Source organism: Rhinopithecus bieti, unplaced genomic scaffold, assembly GCF_001698545.2.
Source record: "Rhinopithecus bieti isolate Rb0 unplaced genomic scaffold, ASM169854v2 scaffold_6908, whole genome shotgun sequence".
Lineage (NCBI taxonomy): Eukaryota > Metazoa > Chordata > Mammalia > Primates > Cercopithecidae > Rhinopithecus > Rhinopithecus bieti.
This window is the reverse complement of record NW_016805193.1, coordinates 379,344-400,029: the sequence shown is the minus strand read 5'-3', so window position 1 is coordinate 400,029 and position 20,686 is coordinate 379,344. Positions and strand designations below refer to the sequence as shown.

The 20,686-nt window shown below is 50.4% G+C and overlaps 1 protein-coding gene across 5 annotated transcripts in view; it reads left to right on the top strand.

The window, feature by feature from the left end:
- The window catches only part of OGDH (oxoglutarate dehydrogenase), a 100,375-nt gene extending 81,822 nt beyond the window's left edge, over positions 1-18,553 (top strand). For 2 of the 5 annotated variants that reach the window (XM_017871679.1, XM_017871680.1), the window contains exons 11-23: positions 3,512-3,691; positions 4,116-4,268; positions 5,741-5,843; positions 6,144-6,272; positions 6,609-6,759; positions 7,056-7,183; positions 7,290-7,468; positions 7,883-7,954; positions 9,842-9,970; positions 11,246-11,318; positions 16,698-16,861; positions 17,055-17,209; positions 17,350-18,553. In XM_017871679.1, the coding sequence (XP_017727168.1) occupies positions 3,512-3,691; positions 4,116-4,268; positions 5,741-5,843; positions 6,144-6,272; positions 6,609-6,759; positions 7,056-7,183; positions 7,290-7,468; positions 7,883-7,954; positions 9,842-9,970; positions 11,246-11,318; positions 16,698-16,861; positions 17,055-17,209; positions 17,350-17,470 (1,737 nt within the window). In that variant the 3' untranslated portion in view covers positions 17,471-18,553. The remainder of the gene's footprint in view (positions 1-3,511; positions 3,692-4,115; positions 4,269-5,740; positions 5,844-6,143; positions 6,273-6,608; positions 6,760-7,055; positions 7,184-7,289; positions 7,469-7,882; positions 7,955-9,841; positions 9,971-11,245; positions 11,319-16,697; positions 16,862-17,054; positions 17,210-17,349) is intronic. The other 3 variants (XM_017871676.1, XM_017871677.1, XM_017871681.1) reach the window with 2 other exon arrangements.
- The last annotated feature ends 2,133 nt before the right edge of the window (positions 18,554-20,686 follow it).

Below are 20,686 nucleotides of genomic sequence, written 5' to 3'. Positions count from 1 at the left end.
TGGGATTACAGGCGTGAGCCACTGTGCCCGGCCCATAATTTTTTTTTTAATGTTCTCGTCAGTGTCTGACTATTTCTGATCATTTCTTTAGTCAGTGTGAGAAGGGAGATTATTTAAAAGCCATTAAACATAAATACAGAATTAAATTTTGCTAATATTTTCTTTATCTCTTTACTGCTTTGACTCATTGCTCATGAGGTAGTGTGGCGTCAGGAAGATCTGTAGAAGGAGAGGAAATAACTTTGTAGCTGAGTCTCTTATTTCTTTTAGAACATACTTAGAAATTCCCCTTCCAGAAATTTCACCTAAGGAAGCCATCCAATGGTAAATATTTTTTCATAAGACTCTTTTTCTGCCAGATGCAATGGCTCAAACCTGTTCCCAATACTTTGGGAGGCCAAGGCAAGAGGATTGCTTGAGCTCAGGAGTTCAAGACCAGCCTGGGCAACAAAGTGAGACCCTGTCTCTACACAAAACAAAACAAAAACTAGCAAGGCGTGGTGGTACACATCCGTAGTCCTAGCTACTGAGGAGGCTGAGGCAGGAGGATTGCTTGAGCCCAGGAGGTCAAGGCTGCAGTGAGCCATGATCACACCACTACATTCCAGCCTGGGCAACAGAGTGAGACCTTGTCTCAAAAAAAAAAAAATGTTTTTGTCAAAACCATATTTGTGCTACCACGAAGTTAGGAAACAAGCTTATGTCCAGCAGCAAAAGCGTCTTTGCATAAAATTTGGCAAAGCTATAGGAAGGGATATTAAACAACCATTAAAAAGTTTAATATCCTGGGGAAATGGTTACAGTATGGTAAATGGAAATTGCAGGACATTAATATGCTGCTAGTAGGAGTGTAAGTAGAACAGCTACTCGGGAGAGCAGTCTGATAGCATTTAGAAAAATTTAAAATGCTCATGCTTATGGCTCAGTTTTCCCTTCCTAGGATTAGATTGCAAATAAACTCAGCGTTTGCGGGAGAAAATTTGTATAAGCATGTGTACAGCAACATTGTGTTTACCACAAATTGGAAACAAACCAAATGTCCACCAACAGAAAAATGGATAAATACTCTGTGGGGTACACTGTGTCTAGTTAAGTTTCACTGGAAAGTAGAGACTAAAGGAAGTACAGTTACATGTTTCAACCTGGGTGTATCATAAAAACAAATGTTAAAAGGCAAACTGCAAAGGAATTGTACAGTATTTAGAGTATGATGCCATATATAAGGTACATAGAGTGTATATCAGTATAGTTTGAAAACATGGAAATACTCTCAGAAATCTCAATGCCATGAGAAACCAAGGAAAGCCTTCCAGAATAGCAGGGACTAGAGACACATGACAAGTAAGTCCAGTGGGTGTCCTGGCCTGGATACTGGGCTAAGGAAAAAGAAGATTCCATAAACATTGTTAGGACAGCCGATGGAGTGAGTGTGGAGTGGATTATACAGTGCTGTTGCATGATGTCTGTGGACTATGGATTAGACAAAGACATAGTGTAAATTGCATGAGGCTGAGTGCTGTACTTTGGCGAGGTAGGGGAATGTCTAGACTTTTCCCTCAGAAATAGGGATGGTCCACAACTGTCTGCTAAATGGTTCAGGGAAAAGGTGTATGTGTGTAATGGTAGGGCATGAATAATTAAAGCAGAGTGGGCAAAATGTGAACATTTGGTGACTTTAAGTAAAGAGTATATGGGAGTTCTTTGTAGTACTCTTTCAGCTTTCTCATGAATTTGAAATTACATCAAAGTTTACAAGTCAGCCAGGCACGGTGGCTCACGCTTGTAATCCCAACACTTTGGGAGGCCAAGGCAGTTGACTCAGACTTGAGGTCAGGAGTTCAACACCAGCCTGGTCAACATGGTGAAACCCCCTCTCTACCAAAAATATTTTTTAACATTAGCAGGGCATGGTGGCACATGCCTGTAATCCCAGCTACTTGGGAGGCTGAGGCAGGAGAATGGCTTGAACTGAGGCGGGAGACAGAGACTGAGATCGCACCATTGCACTCCAGCCTGGGTGACAAAGCGAGACTCCGTCTCAATCAATCAATCAATCAATCAATCAATAAATGTTACCAACAAGCCTCAGAAGATAGATACTATATGCTGTTTACGGACATATGAAATACAAATAACTTGTGGCAGTGTCCTCCTCTGATTTAAGGGTAGAGAGGCCTGTGGGCTTGAGCCTCTGTGACAGAAACATTCTGGTCCACTAACAAATATGACAAAACTGTTGAGATTTGTTCATGTTAGGTGATGGACTCACAGATGAGCAGTGTAGTATTATCATGCTTTATGTTTGAAATATATCATAAAATAAAAATTTAAATGCCGATCATAAAATTATGAATATATCATTGAATTTTGGTACATCTAACTGGTAGGGAATGTTATAAAGTCTTTAAATTTTCTTTTCTGGCTGGGTACTGTGGCTCACACCTGTAATCCCAGCATTTTGGGAGGCTGAGGCAGAAGGATCACTAGAGCCCCAAAGTTCGAGACCAGCCCAGGCAACATGGCAAGACCCCGTCTCTACAAAAAAATTTAAAAATTAGCTGAACGTGGTGGTACACACCTGTAACACCAGCTACACAGAAGGCTGGAATAAGAGGTGAGGCACGATTGCACCACTGCACTCCAGTCTGGGTGACAGAGCATGACTCTGTCTCTTTTAAAAAAAAAAAAAAAAATTCTTGCTGGGCACAGTGGCTCACGCCTGTAATCCCAGCACTTTGGGAGTCTGAGGTAGGCGGATCACAAGGTCAGGAGTTCAAGACCAGCCTGGCCAACATAGTGAAACCCTGTCTCTACTGAAAATACACAAATTAGCCAGGCATGATGGCGCATGCCTGTATTCCCAGCTACTCGGGAGGCTGAGGCAGGAGAATCACTTGAACCCGGGAGGTGGAAGTTGCAGTGAGCTGAGATCACGCCATTGCACTCCAGCTTGGGCGCAACAGAGTGAGACTTCATCTCAAAAGAAAAAAAAAGAAAAGAAAAGAAAAAAATTTCTTAGGCTAGGCACAGTGGCTCACTCCTATAACAACACTTTGGGAAGCCAAGACAGGAGGATTACTTAGGCCCAGGAGTTTGAGGCCAGCCTGGGCAACATGGTGAGACCCTATCTCTACAAAAAATAAAAAGAATTAATCAAAATAATAAAAATAATAAGATCCCAAATTTAAATATTTATTTACATATATATGCATACAAAGAAAATAATCTGGAAAGGAAAACATCAGAATATTGACCCCATAGCCTGTGGAATTATAGGTTGCTATTTAATTTTTTAAACTATGTCTTCTAAATTCTCTCTGTTAAATATATATGGATTTTGTTATCAGAATAAGAAAAAATAAAGGAAAAGAAGTGTAAACAACCATTTTGGAGCACGTACTCAAGAGTAGCCAGGCGGCAAGTGCACGCCGTGCCGGGCCTCGGCCCCACCCTCTGGTCCCTGTGCCGGCTGTGCCAGGTGCCCTCTTGCTAGGCTACATGTTCCTTGCAGATCGGCTTCACCACTGACCCTCGGATGGCCCGCTCCTCCCCCTACCCCACCGATGTGGCCCGAGTGGTGAATGCTCCCATTTTCCACGTGAACTCAGATGACCCCGAGGCTGTCATGTACGTGTGCAAAGTGGCGGCCGAGTGGAGGAGCACCTTCCACAAGGACGTGGTCGTCGATTTGGTGAGTGACTCCAGGGGACAGCACGTCCTGGGCAGAGCATCTGACCCACCCCTGCTGCCCTCGGCACCCTTGTGTCCCAAGGAGAGGAGCTTGTTTAGATGAGTCACCTCAGGGCTCTCTACTGCCAGGCCTCATGCAGGTTCCTTTGAGCTCCAAATTGTTCAGGCCTGTGAGCACCAAGGAATGCTTGCATCCCAGGCAGGAGCTGTGGTGGTGAGGAGGGCCACTCCTCATTGATAGAGCAGCTGTACTGTGTAAAGGAGAGATACACAGAATCCTAATTCTAGAGAAGGTAAATTCCAGGGCAGGCATGAGGCATGAAGAACATGACCATCACCTAGGAGAGATGGGGCAGGTTCCCCAGCCACACTTCTTCCCAAGGGGCCAGCCCTTGTCTCTGACATGCTCTCACTGCTCTGAGCAGGTGTGTTACCGGCGCAACGGCCACAACGAGATGGATGAGCCCATGTTCACTCAGCCGCTCATGTACAAGCAGATCCGCAAGCAGAAGCCCGTGTTACAGAAGTACGCCGAGCTGCTGGTGTCGCAGGGTGTGGTCAACCAGCCCGAGTATGAGGTACGTCCCTGTGGTTCTGTCCCAGTGCGCCTTTCCAGAGCCGGGGATGACTAGAAAAGGTGGGCCACAGGGCCAGTTCTCACTGTTGCAAGTTATGAGGATACACGTGAGAGGATGTGAAATATTTACAACTATGGTATTTCAATGCGTAACTTTTTGGAGAATCTGGGCCACTGAGATGCTTTGTAAAGGAAGTGGGCCTCAAACAGTGTTTTTGGGAAGAGAAGGGGATGTTTTCAGGTTGAAGTAGTAGCGGCCCAGTAGGTTTTCTCAGATTTCACAGATTGTGCAGGGTTGGGAGGTAGGTGGTGGATCCAGCTTAGTAAGGGGCCTCTTGTAATCTGCATAGTAAGTGCTGGTTGGTTGTGAGTGGGAAGGCCAAGCAGCTGCCCTAGAGAGGGAGAGGGTGGGTGTGAGGAGCTATGTCTGAGCATGGGAACAGGACAGATCCCAGGTCAGAACAACCTGATAACCTGTAGCCTATCCTGGAGACAGAGCTTTGTGGCCCAGACCTCCTTGGGACTGTGCTGGGAACCATGAGAGCTGAACCAGTTCTTTTTTGAGACAGAATCTAGCCTTGTCACCCATGTTGGAGTGCAATGGTGTGATCTCAGCTCACTACAACCTCCACCTCCTTGGTTCAAGCAATTTTCATGCCTCAGCATCCCAAGTAGCTGGGATTACAGGTGCAAGCCACTTCGCCCAGCTAGTTTGTGTATTTTTAGTAGAAACAGGGTTTCCCCACGTTGGCCAGGCTGGTCTCGAACTCCTGACCTCAAGTGATCCACCTGTCTTGGCCTCCCAAAGTGCTGGGATTATAGGTATGAGCCACTGTGCCTGGCCTGGACCAGTTCTTAAGAAAAAATGTGGTGGGCTGGGCGTGGTGGCTCACGCCTGTAATTGCAGCACTTTGGGAGGCTGAGCCAGGTGGATCACGAGGTCAAGAGATCAAGACCATCCTGGCCAACATGGTGAAACCCCATCTTTACTAAAAATACAAAAATGAGCTGGGCATGGTGGCATGCGCTTGTAGTCCTAGCTACTTGGGAGGCTGAGGCAGGAAAATCACTTGAACCCGGGAGGCGGAGGTTGCAGTGAAGCAAGATCATGCCACTGCACTCCAGCCTGGTGACAAGCAAGACTCCGTCACCAAAAAAAAAGAAAAAAAATGTGAAGGGTTAGGGGTTCAAACTCTGAGCAAAATCTCTACCCAGCAAATGTGAGGAAGAAACTTCTGGGATGAAAAGAATAAAATCTTAGACAGGTGTTATGCCTGTTGAGAAGGAGCAGGACCAGAGGCTGAGATGTTTTGCACCCACAAAGTGTGGGGGTATGGGTGGGCACGCATGAGAGTTGTGCTGGGGTATGGTTGGGCTTGCGTGGTGGCCGTCAGAAAGTATGGGGGTACGGGTGGGCATGTGCAGTAGTCATGCCCTGTGCCAGTCACTGCTGTGTTGTGTCCAACCCTTCAGGAGGAAATTTCCAAGTATGATAAGATCTGTGAGGAAGCTTTTGCCAGATCTAAAGATGAGAAGATCTTGCACATTAAGCACTGGCTGGACTCTCCTTGGCCTGGTGAGTGAAGAACCAGTGCCACAAATAAGCTCCTTTGAGGATCTGATGTAACAAGGCATCCTCCTCAAGGAAAAAATTCATGCTTTCCACTTTGTACCCACAGTGCACAGTTGTGTGCACCATTTCAGCAAAACCCCTGCAGACCCTGGACCCAGACCCCTGCACTCATGTTTTCTGGGGAACACAGTGTGAGCTACATTGTCTCTCACCCTGCTTCTCCCCTACATCATGTGTCTGCCATGATGTGGTCCCTGGAAAAGTAGAGCAGATGTCATGCCTCAGTTGTTCTTCCTCTCCTAGGCTTCTTCACCCTGGACGGGCAGCCCAGGAGCATGTCCTGCCCCTCCACGGGTCTGACGGAGGATATTCTGACACACATTGGGAATGTGGCTAGCTCTGTGCCTGTGGAAAACTTTACTATTCATGGAGGTAACAAGCTCTGTGCTGACCTGTGGAAATGTTGGGCCCAGACAGTCTAGGACTGTGACCTTGACCCCCATCATGTGTCCTACAGAGACTCCCTTCCTGCCCTGCTCGAAGCCTCTGGGGTGGTTGGATGGAGCCACCTCTCTCACTCCCTGCCCTTAGCACGATCCTACACTTCCTCAGTGGTAAAAGAGACTGAGGTCACAGCTTTTCCAGCAAGTCAGGAACCCAGAAACTATGAGTGAAGAAGGCTCCACTCTTGCCATGGGCACACTGAGAAGCAAGGCAGACATGTGCAGGCAGGGCCTGCAGCAGCTGGTGAGAGCTGTGTCTCTGCAGGGCTGAGCCGGATCTTGAAGACTCGTGGGGAAATGGTGAAGAACCGGACTGTGGACTGGGCTCTGGCAGAGTACATGGCGTTTGGCTCGCTCCTGAAGGAGGGTATCCACATCCGACTGAGCGGCCAGGACGTGGAGCGGGGCACATTCAGGTAACGTTCTGGGCAGTTTTGTTTGCCCTCCAAAGAGTAGGAAATGCAAAGGGAGGGGTTCTGGTGTTTCTTTTTCAGAAGACAGTTACTGAGTCCCATTGCTATCAGGCTGAAAACCTCTGTCCCTCATTTGCTGTGGGTGCTTCTGTTAAGACCTGGGTGGGGCTGACTCTGCAGCTGCCTGGCCGGAAGTCCAGGTCACAGAGCATGGCATCTGCTGGTGCTTCATGTGGGTCCCAGCATATTTGCTTGTCAAGTCAGAGCTCCTGATTATTACTTCTGTTGTCCTGTCTCAGCCACCGCCACCATGTGCTCCATGACCAGAACGTGGACAAGAGAACCTGCATCCCCATGAACCACCTCTGGCCCAATCAGGCCCCGTACACCGTGTGCAACAGCTCACTGTCTGAGTACGGCGTGCTGGGTGAGTGCCTGGAGCCACACCACCACAGCCTCTCACCCACCCACCCCCTCTGGGCCTACTGGCTGGTGTCCTGGACATGGTTTTCTCCTTCCTATGTCTCTTGTAGGCTTTGAGCTGGGCTTCGCCATGGCCAGTCCTAATGCCCTGGTCCTCTGGGAAGCCCAGTTTGGTGACTTCCACAACACGGCCCAGTGCATCATCGACCAGTTCATCTGCCCGGGACAAGCCAAGTGGGTGCGGCAGAATGGCATCGTGTTGCTGCTGCCACATGGCATGGAGGGCATGGTGAGCCTCTGGCCCTTCCCTGCCAGACCTAGGACTTGGGAAGGGCCTGTGTAGGACCCTGACCCCAAAGACTGGCACGAGAGCCAGCAGCTCACACCAGCCTCCTAAGGGCTCTGCTGGTGCTTCCTGTCCATCTCAGATGGGATGTCACCTCGGAAAGCCAGAGTAGCCCATCTGGATGTGGCTAGCATGCTCTGTCCCTGCTGGTGCAGACTCCCTAGATGTGCAGGCGTCCAACTGTGGAAATGATGAGGAGCCAAGTGCTTTGCCGGTGGAAGGGGGAAGGAACTGAACCCTGCCATCAAGAAAAAGATAACCAGAAATGAGCTAGTTGGTTAAGGAGGAGGAACAGCAAATGCGGCAAATGTCAGTACGCAAGAGCTCCTAAACTGTAACTTGCATGTCTGGTTCCAGGGTCCAGAACATTCCTCCGCCCGCCCAGAGCGGTTCCTGCAGATGTGCAACGATGACCCAGACGTCCTGCCAGTGAGTAATACAGGCCCTGTCAGCCCAGCCATTCTCGGGGTGTCTGGTGGGAAACCTGGGGAAGAACATTCTACCTGGACATCCTGAAGTGGCAGACTGTGCCTCTGTTCCTTTCTCCATCCTGGGGAGCTCGCGTGGGTGGACAGGTGTGGCCCCTGCCTCTGGGCGCTCTGGGATGAGAGACTTCCTTGGAGGACAGAGGAAGGTGCAGGGACTGCCTCCATTGGCTTCCTGCTGTTGTTGCAAGCACAGAAATGCCGTGTGAGCCCCTCAGCATGGGCTCCTGCGGGATGCTCCCAGACCCTGATTCAGTTACACACTTGAGAGAACTTTATGGTGATTCCAGTGAAACTTTAAGAGCTCAAAAGAACCAGCCTGGGCAACATGGTGAGACCCCATCTCTACAAAAAATTTAAACATTAGCTGGGCATGATGGTGCACGCCTGCAGTCCCAGCTACTTGGGAGGCTGAGATGGGAGGATTGCTTGAACTTGGGAGGTAAAGGCTGCAATGAGCCAAGATCGTGCCACTGCACTCCAGCCTGGGTGACAAAGCAATACCCTGTCTTAAAAAAAAAAAAAAAAAAAGAATGGTGCCAGGCATGGTGGTTCACGCCTGAAATCCCAGCACTTTGGGAGGCCGAGGCAGGGAGATCATGAGGTCAGGAGTTTGAGACCAGCCTGTCCAACATGGTGAAACCCCCTCTTTACTAAAAATACGAAAATTAGCCGGGCATGGTGGCGCCCCCCTGTAATCCCAGCTACTCTGAGGCTGAGGCAGGAGAATTGCTTAAACCTGGGAGGCGGAGGTTGAGGAGGTTGCAGTGAGCCAAGATCGTGCCACTGCACTCCAGCCTGGGCGACTCCACCTCAAAAAAAAAAAAAAAAAAAAGAACTGGCCAGGTGCGGTGGCTTACACCTGTAAGCCCAGCACTCTGGGAGGCCAAGGCAGGTGGATCACGAGGCCAGGAGTTCGAGACCAGCCTGGCCAATATGGGGGTGAAACCTCATCTCTACTAAAAAGACAAAAATTATTCAGGCATAGTGGTGGGCACCTGTAGTCCCAACTACTCAGGAGACTGAGGCAGACAGTCGCTTGAACCCAGGAGGCAGAGGTTGCAGTGAGCCAAAATTGTGCCACTGCACTCCAGCCTAGGCAACAGAGGGAGACTCCATCTCAAAAAAAAAAAAAACTCAAAGAAAATGATTAGGAGTCAGTGTCTAAGGAAAATTGGTTTTAGGTAGAACTTGTGTCTCTTAAAGTAGTATCTGTTTCATGCTGGGCAGTAGCTTTCAGATAAATAGGATGGATTGAATGGGACTGAGGCTCTCCTCCAGGGTATGAGCCTGACTGAAGGAACTTCCTGGACTCACTTGTTAGTGCCGGCTTATGTCTCCTGGTGAGTCAGTGGGTTAGGCCGTTCTTGTGTTGCTATAAAGAAAAATCTGAGACTGGGTAATTTATAAAGAAAAAATGTTTAATTGGCTCACAGTTCCGTAGGCTGTACAGGAAGCATGATGCTGTCATCTGCTCAGCTTCTGGGGAGGCCTCAGGAAGCTTACAATCATGGCAGAGATGAAGTCAGGGAGCAGGCATGTCACATGACCAGAGCAGGAGCAAGAGAGAGTCAGGGAGAGGTGCCACACACTTTCAACAACCAGATCTCGTGTGAAGTCAGAGTGAGAGCTCACTCATCACCAAGGGGATGGCCCAAGCTCTCATCCAAACACCTTCCACCAGGCCCCACCTCCAGCAGTGGGGGATTACAATTCAACATGAGATATGGGCAGAGACAAATATCCAAACTAGATCACCCAAGGGCCCCCAGATGCCCCAGAAAACTCAGTGCTGCGTCCTGGCCTCTGGCCATTTCCTTCCTTGCTGCAGGACCTTAAAGAAGCCAACTTCGACATCAATCAGCTGTATGACTGCAATTGGGTTGTTGTCAACTGCTCCACCCCTGGCAACTTCTTCCACGTGCTACGACGCCAGATCCTGCTGCCCTTCCGGAAGCCGGTCAGTGGCAGTTCCTCCCTTGTTCAAACGAGGCCTGGCCCTGCCCTGTTGGTGCAGGGAAGGGCTCCTCAGAGAGCCTCTTGCTTGGGGTTGGCTAGGTGGGCACCTGCAGGGGTAGCGTCGACAAGACATGGCGTCAGGACATAGCATGGACAGCCTGGCCCCTCCTCACTGCTGCCATGAGGGAACTGCGTGTTGCATGCGTCCTCTTCCCCGACTGGGCCCCTGGGTACTGCTGAGCACCACATGCAGAGCAGCCACATAGGCTGCCAGCCCCAGCCCGGTGGGGAGGACGGATGTTTGAACAGGTGATCACAGAGGGTGTGCTGAGCTCTGGAAGAGAGGTGAGCCCTGGCAAAGGCCAAGGGAGTGCAGGGTTCCCGGGGAGCGGCTCCTGAGCTGGGTGTTGAAGAGTGAGTAGAAGTTGAGTGGAGGGATACATGGGAGAAGTGATTCATAAGAAGGAAGGAGGCCGGGCGTGGTGGCTCACACCTGTAATCCCAGCACTTTGGGAGGCTGAGGCAGGCATATCACGAGGTCAGGAGATCGAGACCATCCTGGCTAACACGGCGAAACCCTGTCTCTACTAAAAAAATACAAAAAATTAGCTGGGCGTGACGGTGGGCGCCTGTAGTCCTAGCTACTCAGGAGGCTGAGGCAGGAGAATGGCGTTAACCTGGAAGGCAGAGCTTGCAGTGAGCCGAGATCACGCCACTGCACTCCAGCCTGGGCGACAGAGCGAGACTCTGTCTCAAAAAAAAAAAAAAAGAAGAAGAAGGAATGTGGGGCACAGCGAGGGAGAGTGCCCTGCTGCCCTGGGATACCTCAGGGGTGGGGGTATGGGGCGGAGGCTTGCAGCTTGGAGTGTCCCCAGCAGCCCAAGGGCCCACAGCAAATGCCCTGGTGCTTCTTGGTGCTGGGCCACGTCACAGCCTTACATGGGCTTTGGATGCATTTGCTCTGCGACTGCCAAGGAGAGGGTCAGAGCTCTTTCCTAGGTACAGAGAAGCAGGGAGGGGAGTATTGGGAATCTGAGCAGGCTGGGATGGGCCCTGCCAGGAGTGGATACTCAGCTAGGGGAGGTGAACAGCAGGGAAATTGGTCATCTTTCCTTTTCCCTCCTTCTCTGCCTCTTCTGACCTGAGGCTCCTGTTGAGTGGGAGGGCAGGTGTGTTTCATGGCCTGAAGGTCAAGGCTTGGGTAGCCTTGCTTTTGACCTTCCTTCTGGAATCTTCAGAATCTGATCCTTCACAAGCCTATTGTTCTGTATTTCAGTTAATTATCTTCACCCCCAAATCCCTGTTGCGCCACCCCGAGGCCAGATCCAGCTTTGATGAGATGCTTCCAGGTGGGTGTGAGGGAGACGGGCATTTCCTGGGGAAGCTATGTTTGGGGCTTCTTTGCTGCTGCTCTTTTGCAGCTCCTGGGGCTGACGTTTGTGATTCTCACTGGCTCTTCCCAGCTTTTTGGTTTTAAAGACCTGTGATACATGGCTGGGCACAGTGGCTCACACCTGTAATCCCAGCGCTTTGGGAGGCTGAGGCGGGCAGACCACCTGAGGTCGGGAGTTCGAGACCAGCCTGACCAACATGGAGAAACCCCATCTCTAACTAAAAATACAAAATTAGATGGGCGTGGTGCCACATGTCTGTAATCCCAGCTACTCGGGAGGCTGAGGCAGGAGAATCGCTTGAACCCAGGAGATAGAGGTTGCAGTGAGCTGAGATCGTGCCGTTGCCCTCCAGCCTGGGCAATAAAAGCAAAACTCTGGCACACACATTCAAAAAAAGACCCGTGATACCAGATGAGGAAGGTCACAGCTTACATTCAAGTTGGTCAAATGACATGTCTTCACATGCAGCCCAGGAGCTGTTTCCTCTCACCTGCAAATGCCCCCAAGGACTCCACTAGAGGCAATTAAGTATGTCCAAGATTGAGGTTTAGTGCCGCTGCCTGCAGCCTCCTTCAGCGGGTGAGTGGCAGCTCACCTCTGGCTCGGACGGAGGCCCATCCCCAAAGCAAGCCCTTCAGAACAGAGGAAAAAAACACTGGATGGCAGGCCCTGCCAAGTCACATGCCAGCTGCACTTGTGTGAAGGGAAACCCATAACACAGATTTCTATAGGACAGTGCCATGCAGGTGGCTGACACAGCCTTTACCACCCACCAGGGGTCACCAGGCCAGGAAGCCTACATCCCACCAGTCACCAACCCCGCTTTAGTCTTCAATCAAGGCAAGCCCCTTCTTTTTTGTTGGGGGGGGGGTTCCCAATCTTTTTTTATTTTTTATTTTTATTGATTTATTTATTTATTTTTGAGACGGAGTCTCGCTGTGTCGCTCAGGCTGGAGTGCGGTGGCTCGATCTTGACTCACTGCAAGCTCCACCTCCTGGGTTCACGCCATTCTCCCGCCTCAGCCTCCCGAGCAGCTGGGACTACAGGCGCCCGCCACCACACCCGGCTAATTTTGTTTTTGTATTTTTAGTAGAGACGGGGTTTCACCATATTAGCCAGGATGGTCTCAATCTCCTGACCTCGTGATCCACCCGTCCTGGCCTCCCAAAGTGTTGGGATTACAGGCGTGAGCCACCACACCCAGTCCCCAATCTTTTTTTATTATGGTAAAATACACAACATAAAATTTACCATTTTGACCATTTTTAAGTGTCCAGTTCAGTGTGTTACTGCCTCTGTACATTTGACTACTCTATGGAACTCATAAGTGAAATCATAGAGTCTTTGTCCCTTGCGACTGGCTTGTTTCATTTAGCATGTCTGCAAGGTCCATCCATGTTGTGTAGCATGTGTCAGAGTTTCTTTTTTTTTTTAAGACTGAATAGCTAGGTGTGGTGGCTCATGCCTATAATCCCAGCACTTTGGGAGGTGGAGGCAGGTGGATCACTTGAGTTCACAAGTTTGAGACCAGCCTCGCCAACAGGGTGAAACCCCGTCTCTATTGAAAATACAAAAATTAGCAGGGTGTGGTGGTGCACGCCCAGCTACTCAGGAGGCTGAGGCAGAAGAATTGCTTGAACCCGGGAGGCGGAGGTTGCAGTGAGCCGAGATTGCACCACTGCACTCCAGCCTGGGCAACAAGAGGAAGACTCCGTCTCAAAAAAAACAAAACAGAAGACTGAATAGGCCGGGCCTAGTGGATCACATCTGTAATCTCAGCACTTTGGGAGGTTGAGGTGGGTGGATCACTTGAGGTCAGGAGTTTGAGACCAGCCTGACCAATATGATGAAACCCTGTCTTTACTAAAATACAAAATTAGCCGGGCATGGTGGCACGCACCTGTAATCCCAGCTACTCAGGAGACTGAGACGGAGAATTGCTTGAACCTGGGAGGCAGAGGTTGCAGTGAGANGCAGAAGAATTGCTTGAACCCGGGAGGCGGAGGTTGCAGTGAGCCGAGATTGCACCACTGCACTCCAGCCTGGGCAACAAGAGGAAGACTCCGTCTCAAAAAAAACAAAACAGAAGACTGAATAGGCCGGGCCTAGTGGATCACATCTGTAATCTCAGCACTTTGGGAGGTTGAGGTGGGTGGATCACTTGAGGTCAGGAGTTTGAGACCAGCCTGACCAATATGATGAAACCCTGTCTTTACTAAAAATACAAAAATTAGCCGGGCATGGTGGCACGCACCTGTAATCCCAGCTACTCAGGAGACTGAGACGGAGAATTGCTTGAACCTGGGAGGCAGAGGTTGCAGTGAGACAAGATCGCACCACTGCACTCCAGCCTGGGCAACAGAGAGAGACTCCGTCTCAAAAAAAAAAAAAAAAAAAAAAAAAAACTAGCTGGGAGTGGTGGTGCATGCCTGGAATCCCAGCTTCTTGGGAGGCTGAGGCAGGAGAATCACTTGAACACGGGAGGCAGAGGTTGTGGTGAGCCGAAATCGCGCCATTGCACTCCAGCCTGGGCAACAAGAACGAAACTCCATCTCAAAAAAAAAAAGAAAAAAAACAAAATACTCCATTACCTGCGTGCGCCACATTTCCACATTTCACTCGTCCGCTCATCTGTCCATGGATGCTTGGATTGCTTCCATGTTTCAGGTATTGTGATTAGAGGAGCTGCTACGAACACCGGTGTACAAATATTTCTTTGAGTCCCTGCTTTCAGTTATTTTGAATATGTACTCAGAAGTGGAATTGCTGGACCATATGGTAACTCTATTTTTAGTTTTTTGAGGAACTGCCAAACTTTCCACAGTGGCTGCATTTTACATCCCACCAACAGTATATGAGGATCCCACCATCTCTACATCCTCATCAGCACCTACTATTTTCTGGGTTTTTTTCATAGTAGCCATCTTAATGGGTGTGAGATGATATTTCATCATTGGGTTTTGATTTACATTTCTCTAATGATTAAGTGATGTTGAGCATCTTTTCATATGCTTATTGGCCATTTATATGTCTTCCTTGGAGAACTGTCTATTAAAACCCTTTTTTTTTTTTTTTTTTTAAGAGACAGGGTCTCACTATGTTGCCCAAGCTAGTCTTGAACTCCTGGGCTCAAGGAATCCTCCTACATTGGCCTCAAAGTGTTGAGATTACAGGCATGAGCCACGGCACCCAGCCTATTCAAATCATTTGCCCATTTTTGAATCTGGTTGCTTGTTTTTGATTCTTAAGAGTTCTCTGTATATTCTAGATATTAATTCCTTATCAGAAATATAATTTGCAAATATTTTCTCCCATTCTATGGGTTGCTCTTTTATTATGTTGTTAGTATCTTTGGGTTTGGGTTTGGGTTTGTTTTTTTTCATCGAGGTGGAGTCTTACTCTGTTACCCAGGCTGGAGTGCATTGGCGCAATCTCAGCTCACTGCAACCTCTGCCTCCCGGATTCAAGTGATTCTCCTGCCTCAGCCTCCTGAGTAGCTGGGATTACAGGCGCACACCACCATGCCTAGCTAATTTTTGTATTTTTAGTATAGACAGGGTTCCACCATGTTGGCCAGGCTGGTCTTAAACTCCTGACCTCAGGTGATCTGCCCACCTCGGCCTCCCAAAGTGCTGGGATTACAGGCATGAGCCACCACACCTGGCCTGTTGTTAGTATCTTCTGATGTACAAAAGTTTTTAATTTTCATGAAGTCAGATTTGTCTATTTTTTCTTCAGTTGCCTGTGACTTTGGTGTCAGATTATCTAAGAAATCATTACCACTTCAGTGTTGCGAAACTTTTGCCCTATGTTTTCTTCTGAGTTTTATAGTTTTTGCTCTTGTGTTTAGATCTTTGATCCACTTTGAGCTAATTTTTTTGTTTTGATTTTTATTTTTTGTGTTTTTTTGAGACAGAGTCTCACTCTGTCACCCAGGCCGGAGTGCTGTGATGCATTCATAGCTCACTGCAGCCTCAATTCCTGGGCTCAAGTGATCCTCCTACTTCAGCCTCCCAGAGTCCTGGGATTACATGTTTGAGCCACTGTGCCCAGCCTTTGATTTTTTTGTATCATAAATGGAATTGTTGACCTAATTTCCTTTTCTTATTGTTCATTGTTTGTGTATAGAAACACAACTGGTTTTGGTTACGTGTATATGATGTGCAGTGCTTAGGTCAGGGTATTAGGGTGTCCATCACTTGAGTACAATACATGTTTGTTAACCTTACTCCTTTATCAGACATTGAATTTATTCCTTCTAACTGTGTGTTTGTACCATTCAACCCACTTTTTTTTTTTTTTTTTTTTTTTTTTTTTTGAGATGGAGTCTCACCCTGTCACCCAGGTTGGAGTGCAGAGGCGTGATCATGGCTCACTGTAACCTCTGCCTCCCAGGCTAGAGTGATTCTCCCACCAAAGCCTCCCAAGTAGCTGGGAACACAAGGTGTGCACCACCGTGCCTGGCTAATTTTTGTACTTTTGTAGGAACAGAATATCACCATGTTGTCCAGGCTGGTCCCAAACTCCTGAGCTCAAGGGATCCTCCTGCCTCAGCCTCCCAAAGTGCTGTGGTGGCCTGAGCCACCACACCTGGCCAACACGCTGTTCTCTATCTGAATATTTTCTCTGATTGTGTTGAAAGTTTTTATATTTGTAAAATCCTGAGCAGCAGAAATGGAATAAACATGGGATTTTTTTTTCTTTTTTTTTTTTTGGAGATGGAGTCTTGCTCTGTTGCCCAAGCTGTGGTGCATAATCTTGGCTCACTGCAACCTCTGCCTCCTGGACCCAGCCAATTCTTCCACCTCAGCTTCCCGCATAGCTGGGACCACAGGCACACGCTGCCACGCCAGGCTAATTTTTTGTATTTTTTTAGTAGAGGCGGGGTTTCACCATGTTGCCCAGGCTGGTCTCGAACTTCTAAACTCAGGCAATCTGCCCGCCTCGGCTTCCCAAAGTGCTAGGATTGTAGGCATGAGCCACTGCACCCGGCCGGGATGTTTTAATATACACTCTTGTCTCTGAAGTCTGAGCCAAGCTGTTTTGAAGGCTAGCCTGGTGTTACTTGATAGCCAGAGCTGGCCATGTCTGCTGTGTATTTGTTACACATCACGTGCTTTTCAAAGTGCGCCTGGTCTGAGCAAATACTGGGCATCAGAGGCTGGTGAAGGGGAAGCATCTCTAACCCTTGAAAGCTGTGTGTCCTGGCAGCAGTCCATGGAGCCCTGGCTCCAGCAGCCCTCTGCTCACACAGCAGAAGTGAGACCAGGCCCAGGAGAGCTCTCAGCCACATCCCTGAGAGAACCAGCCCAGCCATGGGAACTGTCTTGTAGGAACCCACTTCCAGCGGGTGATCCCAGAAGATGGCCCTGCAGCTCAGAACCCAGAGAATGTCAAAAGGCTTCTTTTCTGCACCGGCAAAGTGTACTATGACCTCACCCGAGAGCGCAAAGCACGCGACATGGTGGGGCAGGTGGCCATCACAAGGATCGAGCAGGTGAGGGCGGGTAGTGCCATCAGGGTGTCCCCCATGTAGGGGTCAGGGCTCTGGTGCCTTCATAGAACAGCTTTGCCTGGGGTGTGGCCCTCGGGTTCCTGACCTTCCCTGCTCGGAACACCAGTTTCCCTTTGCTGGATCATGCCTGCCCTCTGAGTTTCCCCTTTTTGATCTGACCCCTGCTGTCTCCTAGCTGTCGCCATTCCCCTTTGACCTCCTGCTGAAGGAGGTGCAGAAGTACCCCAATGCTGAGCTGGCCTGGTGCCAGGAGGAGCACAAGAACCAAGGCTACTATGACTACGTGAAGCCAAGACTTCGGACCACCATCAGCCGCGCCAAGCCCGTCTGGTAAGGCTCAGTCCCCGCCAGGAAGGCTGTGGGACCCTCCCCTCAGGCCAGTAGGCAGTTAGCCAGGCACATGCAGCAGAGGGATGGGCTGGGCCCACTCAGTGCCCTTGCCCTCACTGCCCGATCCCTCCGTCTCTCAGGTATGCCGGCCGCGACCCAGCAGCTGCTCCAGCCACTGGCAATAAGAAGACCCACCTGACGGAGCTGCAGCGCCTCCTGGACACGGCCTTCGACCTGGACGTCTTTAAGAGCTTCTCATAGATGCTGCCTAGGGTTGCTTGGGCCACTGCCCTCTCCACACCCATGACTGCCCCTTGCTTCTCAACTAAAGAATAGTGCCTCAGCGCTGCCCACACCACCGCCTTCCTCGCTGTGCCGCCACCCCTCCCTCTGCTCTCATAGGAGTTAGGCTGTCGTCCCCCTCCAGTGCTTGGCTGCCCCACAGGCCACACGCTGCCCAGGCTCTACTGACTTCCAGGAGGCCGGGGGGAGCAGGAAGAGGAAAGGTAGCCCCCGAGGGATGTCCTTGGGGAGGGGTCAGCTCTGGCCACAACCCTCCCCACCAGTGTCACCCACTAGGGTAGGGACTGGGCCTTGTGTGGCTTCCTAGTGTGCTGGCAACCCCATCACCCAGCAAGGCACAGGCTCCTGTATTTGAGACTAGGATAGCTTCATCATGAGCCTGAGCCTTAGAATCTATAGAGGATCCTGGAGTCGGATCTAGCCATGGCTGGCAGAGGTTTCTAGGGTGGGCCCCAGCTGTGGCGTGAACTGAGGACGACCCGGGGCAGCTGGCAGGAGAGAGCCTTGGCCTGACCTGGCACAGAAAGGGCAGCTTCAGTCTCTGCAGTGTCCATTCTCTGCTGTTCCTTTGAGGGTTCCAGGCTGTGTGTGGGGCCCAAACATGTCCCACCCACCCCGCCTGGGCCCAGGCAGCACCTGGACCCCACAGAGTCTGTGCATAGCTAGGAAGTCCAGCTCAGGTCGCCACCACTGGAGCACTGGCTGGTCTGTCTTGGTCCTGTTAACCCTCCACCTCCACCCACCTCCTCCCTTGGCCTCTTTCCCCACCCCAACCATTCTTTCTTTCTCCTTTAACCCAATGGAGACTTTCTGATGCATCATTTTCTTTGCTGTGCCAAAGCAGGTCAGAAGAGGGAGAGGAGGGGCTGGGGATGAGGGGCAGACCATGGCCAAGGGGTCAGCTGCCCCTCATTCATCACTCTGACCTTCACAGGGACAGATCTGATTTATTTATTTTGGTTAAAAAAAAAAAAAAAAAAGAACAGAAACAACTTTGCATTGCATTGGCTTGACCCATAAACTAAGTTATATCCATGGGCACGTCTGCTGTGTCTGTCTTGTCTGTTCTGCCTTCTCCCCTGAGGGGAAGGGGCTGGGCCAGGCCCCTCCTAACCCACCTGGGAAGCAGCCCCCTCCTCGTTGGACAGGGGGAGTGATGACCACCACCTGCAGGCCCTCGCAGGCAAAGCCATCATTGTGAACGCGGCAGAGGTGGCCTGGGCCGCTAGGCTGTTTGGGTGCAGTCCTCTTTCTGAGCTTTGCCTGCTCTGGGTCCTTCCCCTGGCTCCACCTTGAAAAAGTACTCTGCACTCTGTGCCTCTCCCTTTGAGCCAGCGTGCCTGCGGGCTCACCCTAACCACATGTTTGTTCACTGATGCTCCCCAGCGCCCAAGCAACGCTTCCAACCTGGAGATGGGGCCTCTCACCAGCTCACACTTGGGTCCCCTCTGGCCGAGAGCTTCATCCCATAACAAGGCAGGTATTGGCTTCCTGAGCACTCAACCAATCTCACCCCTGAGGAAGAGCTTAAGTGGGGTCAAGCCTCTGACCCACCACCCTGCTCTCTAGGGAGCACCTGCCTGGGTCCCTTGATTTATCCTGTTGTCCCTTTGAAGCATGGCCCAAGGTTCTTCTGATGGAAGCATGACCGCCAGCCAGTGCCAAGTGGAGTGGGTACTGGGGTGGACATGAAGAGCTGCTGCCACCACCCCCAGAGCTGTAGACAGGTGCTCCTACATGCGTGGCCTGGTGGCCAGTGCCACCTCCCTGTGCCTCGCCACTTACCCAAAATCCTGGCCGGGCTGGGTGGTTCACACCTGTAATCAGTACTATGGGAGACCAAGGCAGGAGGATAGCTTCAGGCCAGGAGTTCAAGATCAGCCTGGGCAACATAGACCCTATCTCTACAAAAAAGTTTAAACATCAGCAGGGTGTGATGGCGTATACCTGTAGTTCCAGCCTCAGGAGGCTGAGGTGGGAGGATCACTCAAGCCTGGGAGGTCAGGGCTGCGGGGAGCTGTGGTTGCACTCCCAGCTGGGTGACAAAGCAAGACCCTGTCTCAACAACAACATAAAAAGATTTTGGATAAATGGCCTCTGTGCTGCAGCAGGGGAAGCTGAGACTCGTCTCTATGAGGAAAGCGGAACATCCGGATGAGCAGAGCCCAACGTGATTCTGAGGGTCTGGGAACACTTCCCAGAGAGTGGGGCTTGAGTTGGTTTCTGAAGCGGCTCAACACAGTGACCCCTAGGTCATCCTGGCAGTAGTTCTGACCACAGGAACAGGCAAAGCCCCTCTGGAAGCTCAAAGTATGTAGCGGGTCTTCGTTAAGTTCTCACTGCAGGTCTGTGGCCCTCAGCACCCTGCAAGGAGAACAGGGCTTTGTAAGGGCTCTGGAAAGATCAGGAACGGTCAGAACATGCTGGACCAGGTGCTCACACATGATGGCTTGCAGATGGTTCCCTGGTTTTGTTCTGTTTCCGTTTTTTATTGTCCCATTTTCTAAAATGAGAAAAGAATTGTTAGAAGGAAGAAGCTCCACGCAGTCCAGGCAGCAGCTTGTGTGTTTAGATGAGACTTCGTGGGCCAGGCCAGGGTGTGTGTGTGTTTACCAAACAGCAGTGACATCAGGTGACAGCCTTGGGTTAGCGTCACAGATGTAGCAGGCATGGTGTGGTGTGCATGAGCTGAAGGGAAATGCAAACCGTTTTTAGGACAAAGAGGCCTTGTTCCGGTCACTGGCGAGCAGCTTGGCCCTGACTCACCCCTGAAGCTCCTGAATTGTCACCGGTAGGGCAGAGCAGGCAGGGACATAACCTACCCAACATCACTGTCAGCGTCCTTGTGCTGTTCTGGATATAGAAAAGATACTTCTGCATCCGAAATACCTAAGCTAGATGTGAGAGTATCAGCTTGCTCCACTGGGGAGGGAATTTCAGAGCCAGCCCCCCTCACCCAAGTGCCACTGCTGGTGATGGGTGGGGTGGATGAGGGTGAAAGGGGATCACCAGCCCCATGAGCTCAGTGTGGTCTGAGAGCTAGTGCTTTCTGGAGGGGGTGGGGGATGGGGGAATGATAGGCTGAGAATTCACTCCATCCCCATGTTTGTGCAAAGGTGTCCACACCTGAGAAGGGAGAAGAGGCTGCCGGCCCCACTGGAGTAAGTAGGAAAG